The 16677-nt window shown below is 41.3% G+C and overlaps 1 protein-coding gene across 1 annotated transcript in view; it reads left to right on the forward strand.

Moving 5' to 3' along the window:
* The first annotated feature begins 5101 nt into the window (after positions 1-5101).
* The window catches only part of LOC134207626 (dihydropyrimidine dehydrogenase [NADP(+)]), a 46764-nt gene continuing 35188 nt past the window's right edge, over positions 5102-16677 (forward strand). Inside the window, exons 1-2 of the mRNA XM_062683367.1 lie at positions 5102-5215; positions 6119-6290. Coding sequence (XP_062539351.1) covers positions 6243-6290 — 48 coding nt within the window. The 5' untranslated portion in view covers positions 5102-5215; positions 6119-6242. The remainder of the gene's footprint in view (positions 5216-6118; positions 6291-16677) is intronic.

The raw sequence follows: 16677 nt of genomic DNA on the forward strand, positions 1-16677 counted from the left end.
ACAAAATTTGGACAAACCGTTCAGGGAACTGATCGAGTGCCTGACATATTTGATGGTGACGTCTCGTCCAGACATAAGTGCCGCCGTTTCGTACTTTAGCCAGTTCCAGTCGAATCCCGGAGAAGAACATTGGAAACACGCAACGAGAATTCTTCGCTATTTGCGAGGAATCAAGGAATACGGGCTGTTGTTCACCAAAAAGGATGCTTCTTGCCGTCAGATAGTAGGGTTCGCCGATGCTAATTGGGCTACCCGACCAGTTAGTCATAACAAACAAAATTTTATCACAATTATATCAATATGTGTTACAAATAACAAAACTAATTTTGTTATAAATTCTCTGCCAAAGATGGAGGAAAGAAAATTTCATAATCGTCTTAACATGATTATAACATAATGTGTTATGTTTATTTCTAGCGAAAAAAAATTGCCTACATTTTTGGTAGATAGCAATTGGAAAAAAAACGAAGATACCACCTACAGTATAACTTGAACTTATATTCAAAGTAAAAACAGCTGGACAAAGTTAATTGCCTACATTATGGATAATCATAATCTTTTCAAGAACATAATTTGTTATAATATAAGCTATTTTTACCCCTTTTTATGTAACACAACGATATAAACAACGATAACAAGTGATATAAATCTGTTACTATCTACTGGTCGGGTACCGAGATTAATAATCGGAATTCTGTTTCGTTCTGCTTATAGTTCTTACGGGAGCTCCTCCGGCAGTTCCTACGTGAATTCCTTTGGAAGATCCACCAGCAGTTTTTATGAGCATTTCTCCGGGAGTTTCACCGGCAGTTCCTTTGAGAAGGAACTCCCGGAATAACTTCCGGAGGAACTTCCAGAGCAATTTCTATAGGAATTCCCGGAGAAAGTATCAGAGGAATTTTCGGAAGAACTGCCAGAGGAACTTCTAGATGAATTTACAGGAAGAATTTTCGGAGGAAATCCTGGAGGAACTCTCGTAGGAACTTATGGATGAATTCCAGGACAAACTTCTGGAAGAATTCTTAAAGGACCTCCCGGAGGAGCTCCCAGAGAAATTTTCCGAGGAACTTCTGAAGGAATTTGTAGATAACTTCCCAAAGAAAGCCTTAATGAACTCCTGAAAGAAAGTCTGAATGAATTTCCGGAGGAACTACTAGTGGAACTCTCGGAGAAATTTTCAGAGGAACAGCCGATGGAATACCCGGAGTTGAATTTCTACAGGAACTTCCGAAATTTCATTTCCCTTGAAACTCCTGCCAAATATCCTCAAAAAATCCCCTGTGAAGTTCCTGGAGAGAACTTTTGGAAAAACTCCTGGGGGAGCTCCCGGAGGAACTTCCAAAGGCACTTCCAGAGGAATTCTCACTAGGTAGTACTGATACTGAAATAATTATTTGAGAAGTTCATGAAGGAATTTCTGGAGAAATATCAGAAGGAATTCTCGAAATAATACCAGGAGGAATTAATGCAGAAATTACCAGATGAAATCCAGAAAGTATTCACAGATGAATTGCTGTTCTTTGTTTGTTCTGAAGAAATTCCTGGAAGAACTCTTGGAAGATATCCTGGAGGAACTCTAACATTAATTTCCGAATGAAATTCTGGAGTAAATTCCGAGTGAAGTCCGGAAAGAATTCTAGGACAATTTCGCGGAAAAAATCCCGGAGAAATTCCTGAAGGAAGAGAAGAATTTCCGGGGAAATACTAAAGAAATTTCTAGAGGAATTCTTGAAGGATATTCTGAAATAATTGCGGAAAGAATTCCAAAATGTAATTCTAGAGGATTTCGCTATTGAATTTATAGAGGTATTCCCGGAAAAAGTCCTGAAAGTTATCCCGAAGGAATTTAAGGAAGACTTCCTAAAGGAATGCCCGGAGCAGTTTCTTATAGATTAGCAGATGAAATTATGGAGTGAAATCGGAGGATTTCCGTCATAAATTACTGAAGAAACTTTTACTGGAATTTTGGGAGGAAATTTTGTATGTATTCTTGGAGGAACTCTAGAATGCATTCCTGAAGGAAATGTCGCAGATTTTCCTGGAAGAATAGCCGAAGAAATGTCTAGAACTAAAACTTGAAGGAAAGAAAGGAAATCTTCAAGAAACTTCACATGAATTTCCTAAAAAAAATAGTTGGGGGTGTCTAGATAAGGAGAAATTACAATTACAGGAGAAGGATTTTCAAACGATTTCCAGCGGAATTTGTGGATAAATTTCCGGAGGAATTTAGAAGTTCCCAGGGGAGCTTCTAAAACGATGTCTAGGAGAATTCTTGAGCCCGAAATGTTTCGAGTTGTTTTGAAATTTCTTATAGTATGGATCCTGGATACCCTTATAATTTTTCTGGAAATCTTTTGAATTTCAAAAACCTATTTCTGAATATGTTTGGATCATAAAATGCACAAGTTTAAGCGGATTCATTTCAGTACCCGTAAAATCTTTCCACCATTTAGGGGGGGGGGCGACGGTGGCGATCGCCTCTCTATAGCTCAAACCGTCTCTACGGTATAGAAACAGCAGAGCAGACGAGGGCAATTCAGTTGATACCAATAAACCATCGCGTTCAGCAGCTCGTTCGTTATTTTCAATAAACACAAGTTGTAGTTTATCTCGCAAATAAAGTGTTGTGAATCGCGAAAAAAAAAGTTTGTTTAGTGACCTTGAAAGATTGACTATTCTATTAGTGACATTATCACCGCGCGCCATTTCAAGATACCGCGTTACCCTACGGAGGTATTTTGGACCACCAGTTCGACGGTTCATATTTTGGACCACTGAGTGCAAATTCCTCTTGGTGGTCCAAAATAAGAGCCCTCGTAAGGGTGGTCCAAAATATATCCTTTACCCTAATCAGTCCGGACGTTGTATGTGCGCTAACAGGACCATTTTGGCGGTGTGCAATAAGACAGTGCTTGGCGACGAATAATGAATCACGAGCTCGTCCAGCTCTACGGCGAACCCAATATCCAGAAGGTAGCTAGAGCTGGAAGGGTAAGATCATCAGGGCATGTTGCAAGAATGCCGGACAGCAACCCTGTAAAGATGGTGTTCGCTCCCGATCCGGCAGGTACGAGGCGGCGTGGAGCGCAGCGAGCGAAGTGGGCAGACCAGGTGCAAAACCACTTGCCAAGCGTAGGGCGCATTCGAGGACGGAGAGATGCGGCCTCGAACCGTGTATTGTGGCGTCAAATTGTTGATTCATTGTTATCTGTTTAGATGTGAACTAAATAAATAAAATGAAATCCTGTATAAAAGAAAGCCAATCTGAGAAGAAATTTCTTCAAAGAACAAAACTCAATCGCTTCGTGACGGTTGATAGATCAATCAAAATTATAGCCTTATCGTGTCCAAGTTGTTCTTCTTCTTATTGGCATTACATCCCCACACTGGGACAGAGCCGCCTCGCAGCTTAGTGTTCATTAAGCACTTCCACAGTTATTAACTGCGAGGTTTCTAAGCCAGGTTACCATTTTTGCATTCGTATATCATGAGGCTAACACGATGATACTTTTATGCCCACACCCAACCAGCGGATGGCAGATTTTTATAAAATTCTGCATAAGAACCTTACAGAAACTGTATAATAATTTGGCATCTGCAATTTCGGAAGATTTTTATACAATTTTTGTATTAAAATAATACAGATTTGTATTATTTTAATACAATATTTGTATAAAAAGCTTACAGCATTGTATATGCCAAGATTTTATACAATGATTGCCAGATTTGTTTTTTGGGTGCAGGGAAGTCGAGACAATTTCCACTCCGAAAATTGCCTAGACCGGCACCGGGAATCGAACCCAGCCACCCTCAGCATGGTCTTGCTTTGTAGCCGCGCGTCTTACCGCACGGCTAAGGAGGGCCCCCCTCGTGTCCAACGTTCGAGGAAATCCGCGTTAGATGTGTTTCGCCATACAAATTTCTGTTGATTACCTTCGTTCTGCTATATTTTGCATATATGTTAGAATCTGGATGCTGGCAGCTGGCAGAAAAAAATCACTCGTTCAGAATGTCTCCGAAAATTCTTCCAGTAGCTCTGTTGTTAGGCTTTTGCCTGTTTTGTCATAGTTTTGAATGAATGAAAATTTCAAAAATGTTCGAGAATCGCAACTCGCCAGCATTATTAGTTTCCAATCAGATCGGAGTACACCCGATTCTTTTTTTACACGGGGGATGCGTTCCGTGTAATGTGTAGTAAAGTAAAAAGTAAAAAAAGTTTTCAGTTCAAAATTTGAAAATCCGTGTAAAAAAAGTCTTATGATTTTTCGACGAATCATGAAAAATGGAGCAACTTTGCAATAATTGTGTATGGGTTTTTTTTTTACACGGCCGTGTAAAAAAAATCCGTGTAAAAACAGAATCGGTCGAAGAAATATGATAAACTCGATTTGTTGAAGCATTTTTGTATGGGTCAACGCGTTTGATACCAATCTCTCCTCTTAATGACTCATAATACCTGTCATAAGACGAGTTTATACAATCCCATTGAATTCCACCACTTAATTGTATCTTGACAGATACGTATTTCGACCTCAAAAGTAAGGCCGTCTTCAGTGTCTCGTACTTGACTCGACTTACTTACTTTTGAGGTCGAAATACGTATCTGTCAAGATACAATTAAGTGGTGGAATTCAATGGGATTGTATAAACTCGTCTTATGACAGGTGAAAACATTCCACTAAAAAGCTCAAAATAATTTTCTTATCAGACTCATAATAGTTAGTCCAACAAAAGAAAACGACAAATGAGCTAAGAACTTCATGCATCTCCATTTCGTATTGACACAGACAGTGAACAGGGTCGTTTGTATGTTACTAATATTTTATTCCCTCCGCTCTATACCTTTCACCTTCTTCTTTGTCGCACACACACCCCATGATCCCTTGAGACTTTAGAGCGAACCGCGCATACGGGAGCCAATCGTCCAATCCGCCCAGCGGAGAGTGCGTCTGTTTAGAATGGTGGGACACAGAGCGAACAGCCGTTAACTATCTTTCCGAGTATGGCTAGGCTAGCTCAATACAAGCCCAGGCCGAAACATCGCAAGACTGAGAGCACACAACTTTGAACCGTGCTCAGTGATAACGGCATGCCATACCATACCCCCTAATAGCTCTTCCACTTGATACGGGCTTGTAAAATAAGTCGGCTAAGCTATTACTGAGAACTGCCATCAGACCGTCAGTCTAATAGTGACCATCGAACTGTTTGGAAGGTTGGTATTGAGGTTGAAAGGAATCTCGAGAGCTCGGGAAAAAGGGAAGAGTAGTCCCTTGTGCGATAGAACTAATGCCACGTTTCGCTGTATCTGTACATAGCTAAGAATCTGTGCAACATCAAATGTGACTAGAACAATAAATGCAACCGAATATGTGATTGGTTTAAATTGTGGTGATATTCGCGTGAATGCTTTTATTGACTTCGTACCGCATAGCTGACAAGCAACAAGTAAAATTCAATTAATTGCGTCTGATTATTCATGCCATCATGAGCTTTCCGCACTGTAACGCCAGAACGAATGTGGAAGCCCGATTACAGCTGGAAATCAAAATTTATCGTTAATCAACCGTGCAAATAACATCACGTGATTCCATGGAGCCTCAATTCGTACGCTAATATTAATAATTATCCGATCGCAGCAAGCTCCCCAGTTATTACGCCTCCTTGGATACAGTGGAAGTTCCAACACGAGAAACGTTACCAACGGGCGACAATTACGGCGACGCAAGCAATGTAGCGAGTTAGAACAAAGGGGCGAAATGAAATCGCGAACAGGTTTCCGCTCTCGAGGCCACCCGATCAAAATCGCACATTGTGTTATCACATTTGTTTTCCCTGCCTTGATTAGTACCCACACCCACACGACCAGCACATGTAAAAAGGGGGGAAAGACTAACTTTTTCGAGTGTATCAAATGGAAAATTTATTCGGTTGGTTTAAAATCGGCTTCGGCGTTTTGGTTTCAGAGAAGCGGCGACATAAAAAGCGGGTTAGACAAATGGCACAACGCGTGGGCCGTTATCGCGTGAGCGTGGTTGCCACGGCAACATTGGCGCCCAGGTGTTTCGTTTTTCGGCGCTGTTCATTGACTTTGATTTTTGTGTTTTTTTTTTTGTAGATTTCCTGATTAATTGACTTCTTAGCACACTCGAAGAGAGAGTGTACCGTCGTATGGAAACAGTCAATTGATTTTTTGCGTATACACTTTACCCACCAGCAATTAATAAGGAAAACATCTCAGCATGAGTTGTGCTAGTGTTTTGACCAGCAAGGACCTGCCGGACATTGAGGTAAGTTGATTGTTTACGGTTTATTATTGTACGCCATAAACCACCATAACCTACACTATAGGCTCGTTTTTTTTATTAGAGCAGAAAGAGATAAAGAAGTTGTTGTTTTGGCAGAAGCTGAAGTGTTTGGTAAACTTCGTAGTAGGCTGATTGTTTATTAAATGAAAACAAAAATGGCCTACATTCAACATCATTCATAATCACTACCACGCAATTAAGATTGGGTTTTAACGATCGCCCCCCGCTGTTCTCAGCCTAAAAAGGATTTTGCGGCAAAATTTGAAATTTGACGTCAAAACATCAAATTGACCAACGGGAAGTGCCTTATTTGAAGGCATCCGCGATAAGGCACCAGCGATGAAATGGTATAATCAGCCAGCCATTATCGTCATTCAATTACACTTTCAGACTATACTTCAGTAGACACTTTCGGGCCGCTGACAGGTTGTACGCGCGATAACCTCGGCTGTGTTTTGTAATTAAGATAAGAAATTTGTTTACAGTTCCACTAATCTTTTGGTCATAAAATCACACAATTTTGCAGGAAAATATTCGATATCATTTAGTGCAATAACCTGCCCCGGCCCCCCTTTCGCCAATCAAGTTGCATAATAGGTGCCGGGCTATTTCGCTGAATGCCGTTTGGCTGAATAGTTGAGAAAAATTCCTAAGACTGCGAGTAGTGAAGAGTGAGTAGTAAGAATTACATAAAGAGAACAGCGAGAAGTGAGGAATGATACATTTCCCACATCTCATAAAATTTAATACCTGACAAGATAGTGAGAAGATAGAGAAGTGAGAATTGAATAATGAAAATTGAGAAATAAAAACGTGAAGTGAAATGTGGGAAATGAGAAGTGAGTAGTGAGATATACACACCCGGCCAAAAGTTTTGGTTCACTCTTGGTTCGCTCTATTTTTGCCGTCTTACATCCGATTTCGGGTATTGTTAGCTCAGTACATAGATTATGAATAGATCTTGCATCGTAGGTGTTCCAAACGAATAATGTTAAATTTTTTTAATCTACTAAAATATTATGTAAGATACACATTTTTCTTGAATTTATATTTCGAAATAAAAAGTGGAATGGAACCCAATTTTACTCATCTTTGAGAGGCATTAATAAAATTTCGGCGGAAAAGTTTTGTTGAATTTTCTAAAATCAAAATGTTTACTGAGAACATGTATGCATCGGCCAAAAGTTTGGTTTCACTCACTATATGGTGAACCGGTCGTAAGTGTTTGGGGTTACTCTCCTGATGTTAGTTTCCATTAAAATTTAACCGAATTTTGTGTGAGGTACAGTTTTTGACGATTTGTTTTGAAACTCATTTTGTTCAATATGTATTTTGCCTTAATTTAAAATGTTTACATCAATTGTAATATCAAGATTAATCTTCCTGCAGTGCCCAAAAAAACTTACAATTAGTGTTCGGGGCATATTGATCTGGATTTGTCTTGGCAATATTACAAGCATTTATCAGCCAAAATTAATTTTTGATTGATGAATTGAATTATGTAATCGTGAGTGGATGAATCAACAGTTTTCCACTTTAATAACCGCACTATAACAATTATATTACACCCAGGTTTTTTTTTACGAGGGGGATACGTACCTCGCAAAAAAACGTATGAAAAACCGCGTTAATTCGAAAATCCGTGTAAAAAAAAACCGCGTTAATTCGAAAATCCGTGTAAAAAAAATTCCATCGAAAAATTTTCTAAGTCCTTTTCATTGAAAAAGATTTATTGATAAGTGAAAAGTTTATCAGTCTATTTGATTGACAAAAACTTAGAAACTGGGTATTGCCGGAACGGGCTCGATGAGCGAAAGCCGGAAATTGGTGTTTGGCGCCATTTTGAAATTTAAGATGGCCGACTTCCGGTTAGATCTGTGATTTTCTTATGCCGTCGCCGCGTCGGCGTGCAGCTGTATGCAAATTTACCACGCCACCGAATGTTTCCCAGTTTTCTACCATGTCGAGCTATTAAAGAAGTAGGTTGAAGGGTGTTGTACAATTTTGAAGAGGATTTTTACTGTTAAGTTCAGTTTTATCTAGCAGCATGGAGGTTATTTAATTACTTACTTATGGCAGAGTCTATTATATATAGAGTTACGCAAAGAGTGAAGCCAAATCTACCTATTGAACTGTCAAACCGTCTACCTATCGAGCAAAGTAAACAAATGATTGCGGGTAAGGCGGAAGTATTGTTATCGCCTGATGATTATTATGGCGAATTAAAACTCATAAATTGAAATGTATTAGATTTGTTCTAGAAACAGCTTCAAAAAACTTCAATACACCCCCCAATAAAGTTGCAACAAGAAACTCACGTGTTTGCACTCTGTAGGTGACTTTGGTTATCGAATTAAAAAGCTTTAGAAGTGATCACTCCCGTGAAGTCACTTGAAGGGTTGAACAAAAATTAAAGTTTTCAACATAATAACAAGAGCATCATTCAGAATAAGAGTAAGAAGATCCTCTTTGCGCAACTCTATATAATAGACTCTGACTTATGGGTCCTGTACGCCTCCGGTGGAGCAAAGGGCCGACTTGAAAGATCTCCATCCTGAGCGACGTCCAGCTATCGCTTTAACCTGTTGCCAGGTTAGATTTCGGTCGACTTCTTCTATGAGCCGTCATGGGCTTCTGGGTTTGCCTCTGCTGCGATGTCCCGCTGGGTTCCAGTCTTGTTTGCATATTTCGTTTCCGCCCCTTCGTGAAGTGTGGCCGACCCAGCCCCACTTCCGATCCCGAGTTTCCGTTACTATCGGCCTCTGCCTTACTATCGGACGATGGAGCTCATTGTTTGAGATCCAGTTGTGAGGCCACCACCAGGCACAAATTGTGTACCGTATGCATCTGTTGATAAACAACCGTATAACAGTACAGTTAGCAGTGGCGTCGCGTAACCTCACTTTTTACCTGGGCACTTATCCGAAAAGCGAAAATTTTGATATTTTGACAGCCCAAATGGAAGAGAAATTATCAGAGTCGTTTATACTAATCAAAATCTAGTTATTCTAGGCATTTCCGCACACCAATTCTTTAAATTTAAACTCAGTGCACAGGTAGATTGAGGTTAGGGAAACGCCATTGCACGTTAGAGTTGAAAATTCGGATTTTGATGCGTTATATCTACCTGTTCTTCCAGATACTACTTAAATTCGCAAAGGCAGCCCTTGCTTTCTTGATCCGTGCGCCTATGTTAATCTTGGTACCGCCGTCTGACGCCACATGGCTAACAAAATATTCGAACTTTCCAACTACTTTAAAACTGGAAGAGGTTGTCGTGTTTACGTCATACGATTTGGTTTTGTTGACGTTGATGACTAAACCTGCGGAAGAGGAGTTGGCAAAGTCGTTGAGCTTACTTGCATATCAGAGCGCCGTTGAGCGAGAAGCTCAACGTCATCAGCAGTGATGGCGCTCCGGTGTTGACGCGCGTTACATGTCGAATCCAGGGCAGATCATGCTGAGGTGGTGGTGGCCTGGTTGGCACTTGAAAAAAGGTCGGACAATAACTGACCATTCGCGTCTTTCACAGGCATCGTTGCATTCATCTTCGCCCCGCTTAAGCGTTGTAAGATATCGTAGAGGAGGCGAATGTCCCGGGTTGCTGTGGCTCTCTCTCCCTTTCGTCGGCAAGCGAGTCCACCCATGCACGCTTGTCCCGTCGAGAAGCATAATTAAGTAAAATTTTATTTTCATTAGAAGCTTGCATTCTTGGCGCTTTTTTTTCTAGTTTTTTTTGTAGTAAGGAGGGATTTCAGCAGGAATCATCGGAGGAATTTATGGAAGGAATTCTTGAAGAGTGTCTGGAGAATCTTTCAGAAGATTTCCTGGAGGTACTTCGGATAAATCTCCTGTGGAGCTTTCGGAAAAATCTTTGAGGAACTTCCGCATGAATTCTCGGAGAAATTTCAGGAAAAAAAACGCCGGAGAAATTCCTTTGAGGAACTTCTGGAGGATTTTTTTATTCATATATTTATTTAGTAGGCATTCCGTGTTCTTAAGCGCTACTGAACCGTGATATACTGTAGTATTCTGCTGTATAGAATCTATGGATACCTGTAGTTCGATATTGTTGTCGTTGCCGATATCATCGTGAGTCCTTGTGTCCATTTGTCCATATGGTGAATCCAATGATCGTTGCTTTGTTCGGTTGCCATTAATATCGAAGTACGTTGGAGGAATGCCTTCGAGATCAGTTTTAACAGTTGTTGTCAGGCAGACTAGTCCGTGAGGCGTGACCCCAAACGCCACCGGTAGGATTGCGCTGCCGGTGACTGACGAGGCTTTGGTGGAGGAGATGGGAATCGAGCCCATGTTCATTCGCTTATAAGCCGAACGTATAGCCAACTACGCTATGGGACCACCAGAATTCCTTTGAGGATCTTCCGGAGGAATTCCTTTGAGAAACTTGCGGCGGAATTACTTTGAGGATCTTCCGGAGAAATTCCTTTGAGGAGCTTCCGGAGGAATTCCTTCGAGCAACTTCCGGAGGAAGGTCTCTGAGGAACCTCCGAAGAAATTTCTTCGAGAAACGTCTAGAGGAATTTCTCGCTTAACTTTTCAAAAGGAGCAAAATAACATTTTTTAAATTAATTAATTTGAGTACTGCAATCAAAAGCTTTCATATTTGTCTGTGGATTGCAATATTCAAATTATATAATGAAAACAAATGTTACTTAGGTCCCGTTAAAAGTTAAGCTAGATTTCTCTGAGGAACACTCGGAGCAACTCTCGGAGGACATCCTGGAGGAACTTCCGGTGGAATTTCTAGATGAATATCCAGGGGAGTTCTTGGAGGAAATTATGAAGAAATTTCTGGATGATTTCCTGGAGGAACTGGTGGAGGAATTTCTGGTGGTACTTTCGGAGGGATTCCTGGAGGAACTTCCGAAGGAATTCCAGGAGGAACTTCCGGAGGAATTCCTGGAGGAACCTCGGGAGGAATTCCTGGAGGAACTTCCGGAGGAATTCCTGGAGGAACTTCCGGAGGAATTCCTGGAGGAACTTCCGGAGGAATTCCTGGAGGAACTTCCGGAGGAATTCCTGGAGGAACTTCCGGAGGAATTCCTGGAGGAACTTCCGGAGGAATTCCTGGAGGAACTTCCGGAGGAATTTCTGGAGGAACTTCCGGAGGAATTCTTGGAGGAACTTCCGGAGGAATTCCTGGAGGAACTTCTGGAGGAATTCCTGGAGGAACTTCTGGAGGAATTCCTTTGAGGAACTTTCTAAAAAATTGTTCTGAGGATCTCCCGAAGAATTTTTTGTGAGGGTCTCCCGAAGAATTTTTTGTGAGGATCTCCCGAAGATTTTTTTGTGAGGATCTTCCGGAGAAATTTCTTTGAGGAACACTCGATTGAACTCCCGGAGGAATTTCTGGAAGAAATGCAGGAGGAATTCTTATAATGGTTTCCGGACATTGGTATTGAAAGGGTCGTATTATCAAACCGGAAAACAGCCATCTTGAATTCAAAAATGGCGGAAAATAGATTTCTGGCTTCTACTCGTCGAGCCCATTCCGTCGATACTCATATTCCAGGGGTTAACAGTCGTTTTAATGAACTGGAATTCGGCCATCTTCAAATCCAAAATGGCGCCAAACATTGATTTTCGGCTTCTACTCATCGAGCCCATTCCGGCAATATCCATATTGCATGGGTTTTCGGTCGTTATAACAAACTGGAAGTCGGCCATCTTGAATTCCAAAATGGCGCCAAACATCGATTTCGGCTTCTACTGATCGAGCTAATTCCGGCAATACCCATATTGCATGGGTTTCCGATCCTTTTATCAAACCGGAAGTCGGCCATCTTGAATTCCAAAATGGCGCCAAACATCGATTTCCGGCATCTACTCATCGAATCCATTCCGGCAATACCCATATTGTATGCAGTTTTATACATATACTTATGCAAAACAATCGTTCCCACATCCATAAAATTATTAAGTATTTTCCATTCAAAAAGACTTAGAAAATTTTTATCTGGGTACCGCGTTAATTCGAAAATCCGTGTAAAAAAAACCTCGCAAAAAAAACCGTGTAAAAAAAGACATGGGCGTACTATTTTTGACGTAGGACTTACGTCTCTCTTCACAATACCGGGTGTCATTTCAATATTTCTAAATCGACCGCGTTACGCTGTGTTGAAAGATTTTGAATGATAATAGCGTTTGTCACAGTGAACGGATCTCTCCGGAAAACCCCTTAATCGACAGATCTCAAGTATGCCTTTCATATTCATACTTGATATGACCCGAAAAACTTGTTTCAATAGGCCTAAAACTGTTTTCGAAGCAAAACATTGGCTGCACTGAAACCTATAAATATGGGTGCCGCTTGTTCCTCGCGTCATTTGTTCGCTTGATTCTGATGGGTGCAGACGCCAGCGGATAAGCTGCAACTGCGCACCAAAACAAGCCATAAAAGAGGGTGACGCAATTTTCCCTTCTCATTCTGTTCAGAACCTCCAACGGGATATTATTATCATCAACGATGAATAAAACCGGGGTGCTACCCAGCACCATGAATCAGTTTTTTGACGAACATCAAGTGGAACACAGCAGCAGAAGAAGCAGCCCAGCCTAGACCACACACCGCAACAGTGCCGAGCAGAGACCCGCAGCAGAAACGAGCCGAGACCGGCCGGCCTCAGTATTGAGCCGAGACCGGCCGGCATCAGTATTGAGCCGAGACCGGCCGGCATCAGTGTTGAGCAGAGAAAGGTGAAGAGAGAAAAAGAGAAAAAGTTACAACGTTCTAGAATGGTTTCCTGCCAGAATCTCCCTTGGTCAACAAGTTTCCTCTGAAAGAGTTAATTTCCGGCCCTTATCAGGGCGAAGAGAGTTAGTGATAATTTTCGCAATAGGTTGGAATTCGTCGCTTTTACGGCGGTGTTCTAGATGAAATCGTTGGTGTGAGTTTTGGTTTCGAGCAAGAAACTCCCACGGTCAACCAGTTGCTTTTGAAAGAGTTAATTTCCGGCCCTTATCAGGGCCAAGAGAGTTGTTTATAATTTTCGCAATTGGTTGGCATTCATCACTGGTTCGTCGGTCGCTACATTAAGGCAGTTTGCATCCCGCTGGTTCCATTGCGGAACCACCACACGTCGCACACCCCAGAGCACCCAGTTTCAGTTTCACAGTCCACTGCAACATGACGCAACAGATGGAGATAGAAAATGTATGCCATCAAAGCAAACGGTTCTTCTGAGAGCCACTGATACTTACTAAAGAGTTTAATATTAAAGCTTTCAATACCTTTCGCTTTAAAAATAGTACTTTTGCGCCAAATTCAATCTTCTAGAGATAAAATGTTATACGCAAGTAGCAGATTTTCAAGATTTTCGTGGCCAATTAATAATATCCCAAAACGGAATGCTATGAATCGATTTTTTATCTATTGGATTTATTTGAATTTTGGATTTATTTGATATTTGATAAAAAATATGTAGAAAAATGACTCTTTGATACTTTCTAAAAGATTGCTGGAACATTTTTGATTATTATTGTTCGACGTAGTTTTCAGTGTTGGTTGAAGTATAGATGGTGCTACAAATGGTAAATTACGCTGACAGACAGTCTGTAATTCACAACATGACATTTTCGTTTGGTCGGTCTAGGTGAAGGAGGAGCCAACAAGCGGTTTACAATGGTCTTATTCATCAAAGGGTTGGAGCTTCGGCTAGAGTTGTTCTGATATAATGACAAAATCATGGCTCATGCGAGGTCAGTTCCGGCTTAAATTTTATCTTGACCAGCCGGCAGGGAACCAACATCCAACGACAGGGAGAATAATGGTGTCATCTCTAGATGTCAAAGAATTATCTTTTTTCATATTTTCATCAATGACAAAAATATTAACATTAAATAAAACATCGATTGGTAGCTTTCTGTTTTAAAATATTTTTTCTAAATTGGTCACGAAAATGGTAATAATAATGATATCGCCGTTTTCTTCTTCCAATATGTGAGAGATTTGGGCATATTTTTATAAAAATAGCCCTAAAAATATCTATGAAATTGATTCCTGAAATTTATATATTGAGTGTAAGTTGTTCGAGAACAATTTGGGAAAATGTTCTCGAAATAGAGAGCTATCATGGGCATTTGGTCATATTTGTTTCATTATTTACATTAACTAAACAGCTAATGTATTTTGCGCTACTTCTAAAAGATTGGTAGAAAGTTGATGATTATTCTTGTTCTAAGTGATTTACGATATCGGTCGATAAAAAGGTGGTGCCAAAGAACGGCATACAACGCTAACAATACCAAAAAGGCGGAGTTTGAAACTCAAAACATTGATTACATGTGACAAATTATTTCCTCTTGATTGGTCAATGTGAAGGATGATGATGGTTTGTTTTTGAGGGATATTAACTCAGGCGGTCATTCATCCCTAAATGTGAAGGAGGAGCCAACAAGTGGTTTATAACGGTATCGGTATCCATCGAAAAGGCGGAGCTTCGGCTCCGGCTTCTGAGTTCCTATGCTATGCTGAAGAAACCATGACAAAATATTTTCATTTCGAATCATTTCGAAATGTCTTGTCACTTGAGGAAACGATGGTCCCAATCTTGTAAAGAAAATCTCCGACAGCAAAATTACCAATCCAAACGAGACTTGCATCGTCTCTGCTGCTCTCGACGACACAAGATGATCGCTACCGACACTGCCGCTGCGATTGATGTTCGTCCGTTCAATCGATTTACAATTGATTTACAATGGTATAGATGAATCCAAGTAAAGAAATAAGAACTAGACAACCGGCGCTGTTAACTTTGACAGATCCTACAGCACAGCATAGGATAATTTGAACTTCTGAAGAACATTTTTGAAGGTTAATTTTGACGTAGGACTTATGTCTTTCTTCACTATACCGGGTGTCATTTCAATATTTTGGCATCGAGAGCGTTACGCTGGAATAGAAGATTTTGAAGGTGAATAGCGTCCATCTGACTGAACAGATTTATACAACAAATCCCTTAATCAAAAGATTATAAGTACACGTTTCATATTCATCATTGATTAGACACGAAGAGCTTGTTTCAATAGGCCTAAAACTGTTTTCAATGCAAAGTATCCATTACCGCGTTCTGATTGGTGAAGATACCAGCGAATGAGCTGCCGCTGGGTCTGCTGAGAAGGCATAAAATAGCGCAAAACGATTTTTTTCTTTCATTCTAACCGGGACAAGCAAAGCCACAGCAGCATCGATTCGACAGCACTCGCAACTTTTCGCAAAACAGCATCGTCCGCATCATCCGCTTTTCGGCCCGGCAGCGCCGAGGCCACCATCAGCCAAAGCATGCCAGTACAGCCGCAGAAAATGTTCCAGAAGCAGCCCATTCTACAGACCCGACACCGCAGCAATGCCGAGGAGATACTGGCAGCAGCAGCAGAGTCGAGCCGAAACTAGCCGGCATCAATGAAGAGCTGAGGCCGACCGGCATCAGTGTTGAGCCGAGACCGGCCGGCATTGGTATCGAGCCGAAACAAGTTGAAGAAAATCAAGAGAAAGAACTGCAATGTTCTTGAAGAAATCGCGTGTGTGTGTGTTTTGGTTTCGAGTAAAGAAACACCCTCGGTCAACCAGTTCCCCGAAAGGAGTTAATTTTCGGCCCTTATCAAAATGACCTTACAAAATGACTGAGTAGGCAGTGCGCGTAGATGGCAGCAGTTCAAAATTGCTGTCACGATTTTTTCAGTGAATATGGGGAAAACACTTTGTGAGCTTGTTTTACAGTAACGGAGAATTTATGCTGCTAGTGCTGGTGATGCCTCTAATGTCTTGAGTGAGTTCGACATTGGCTGCAAACGGAGGATCCGGAAGCGGAGGCGATCGAACGCTATATTACTTCGATGGTAACGATGATGACAGCACCGCGACTAAACAACAATTGCATAGCCTTCAACACCGACAGAGGGCACTCTTGTTGGGTGAGAACATCACAACCTCCACAATGTACTCCTCGAGACCCTGGCATTTACAATCCGGTAGAGGTGCAAAATGAGACTGACTTCTTCTATGTCAATGGACCAGCCGTTGGTTATGTAGAAGGCCACAATGGCACTTTTCCGTACGGCGACGACTACTACCAGAGGGGCATGGGAATGTACGGCAACGTTTCCTATTTGGACGTGTCCTGTGAAACAATCCTCAATTACAGTGTGCTACTCTACGGCTACTGTACTCCCATCTTCATCCTAATTACACTGACTGCCAACTCACTGATCGTGATTGTCCTCAACAAGCGCAGCATGGCGTCGCCGACCAACTTCGTGCTGATGGAAATCAAGCCTATTTTCGCGATCGTTGAACCAGAACGAAGCATATTCCCCGATTTAAACCAGGACATTGCTTGACGAACTG

This window comes from Armigeres subalbatus, chromosome 1, assembly GCF_024139115.2.
Source record: "Armigeres subalbatus isolate Guangzhou_Male chromosome 1, GZ_Asu_2, whole genome shotgun sequence".
NCBI classification, from domain to species: domain Eukaryota; kingdom Metazoa; phylum Arthropoda; class Insecta; order Diptera; family Culicidae; genus Armigeres; species Armigeres subalbatus.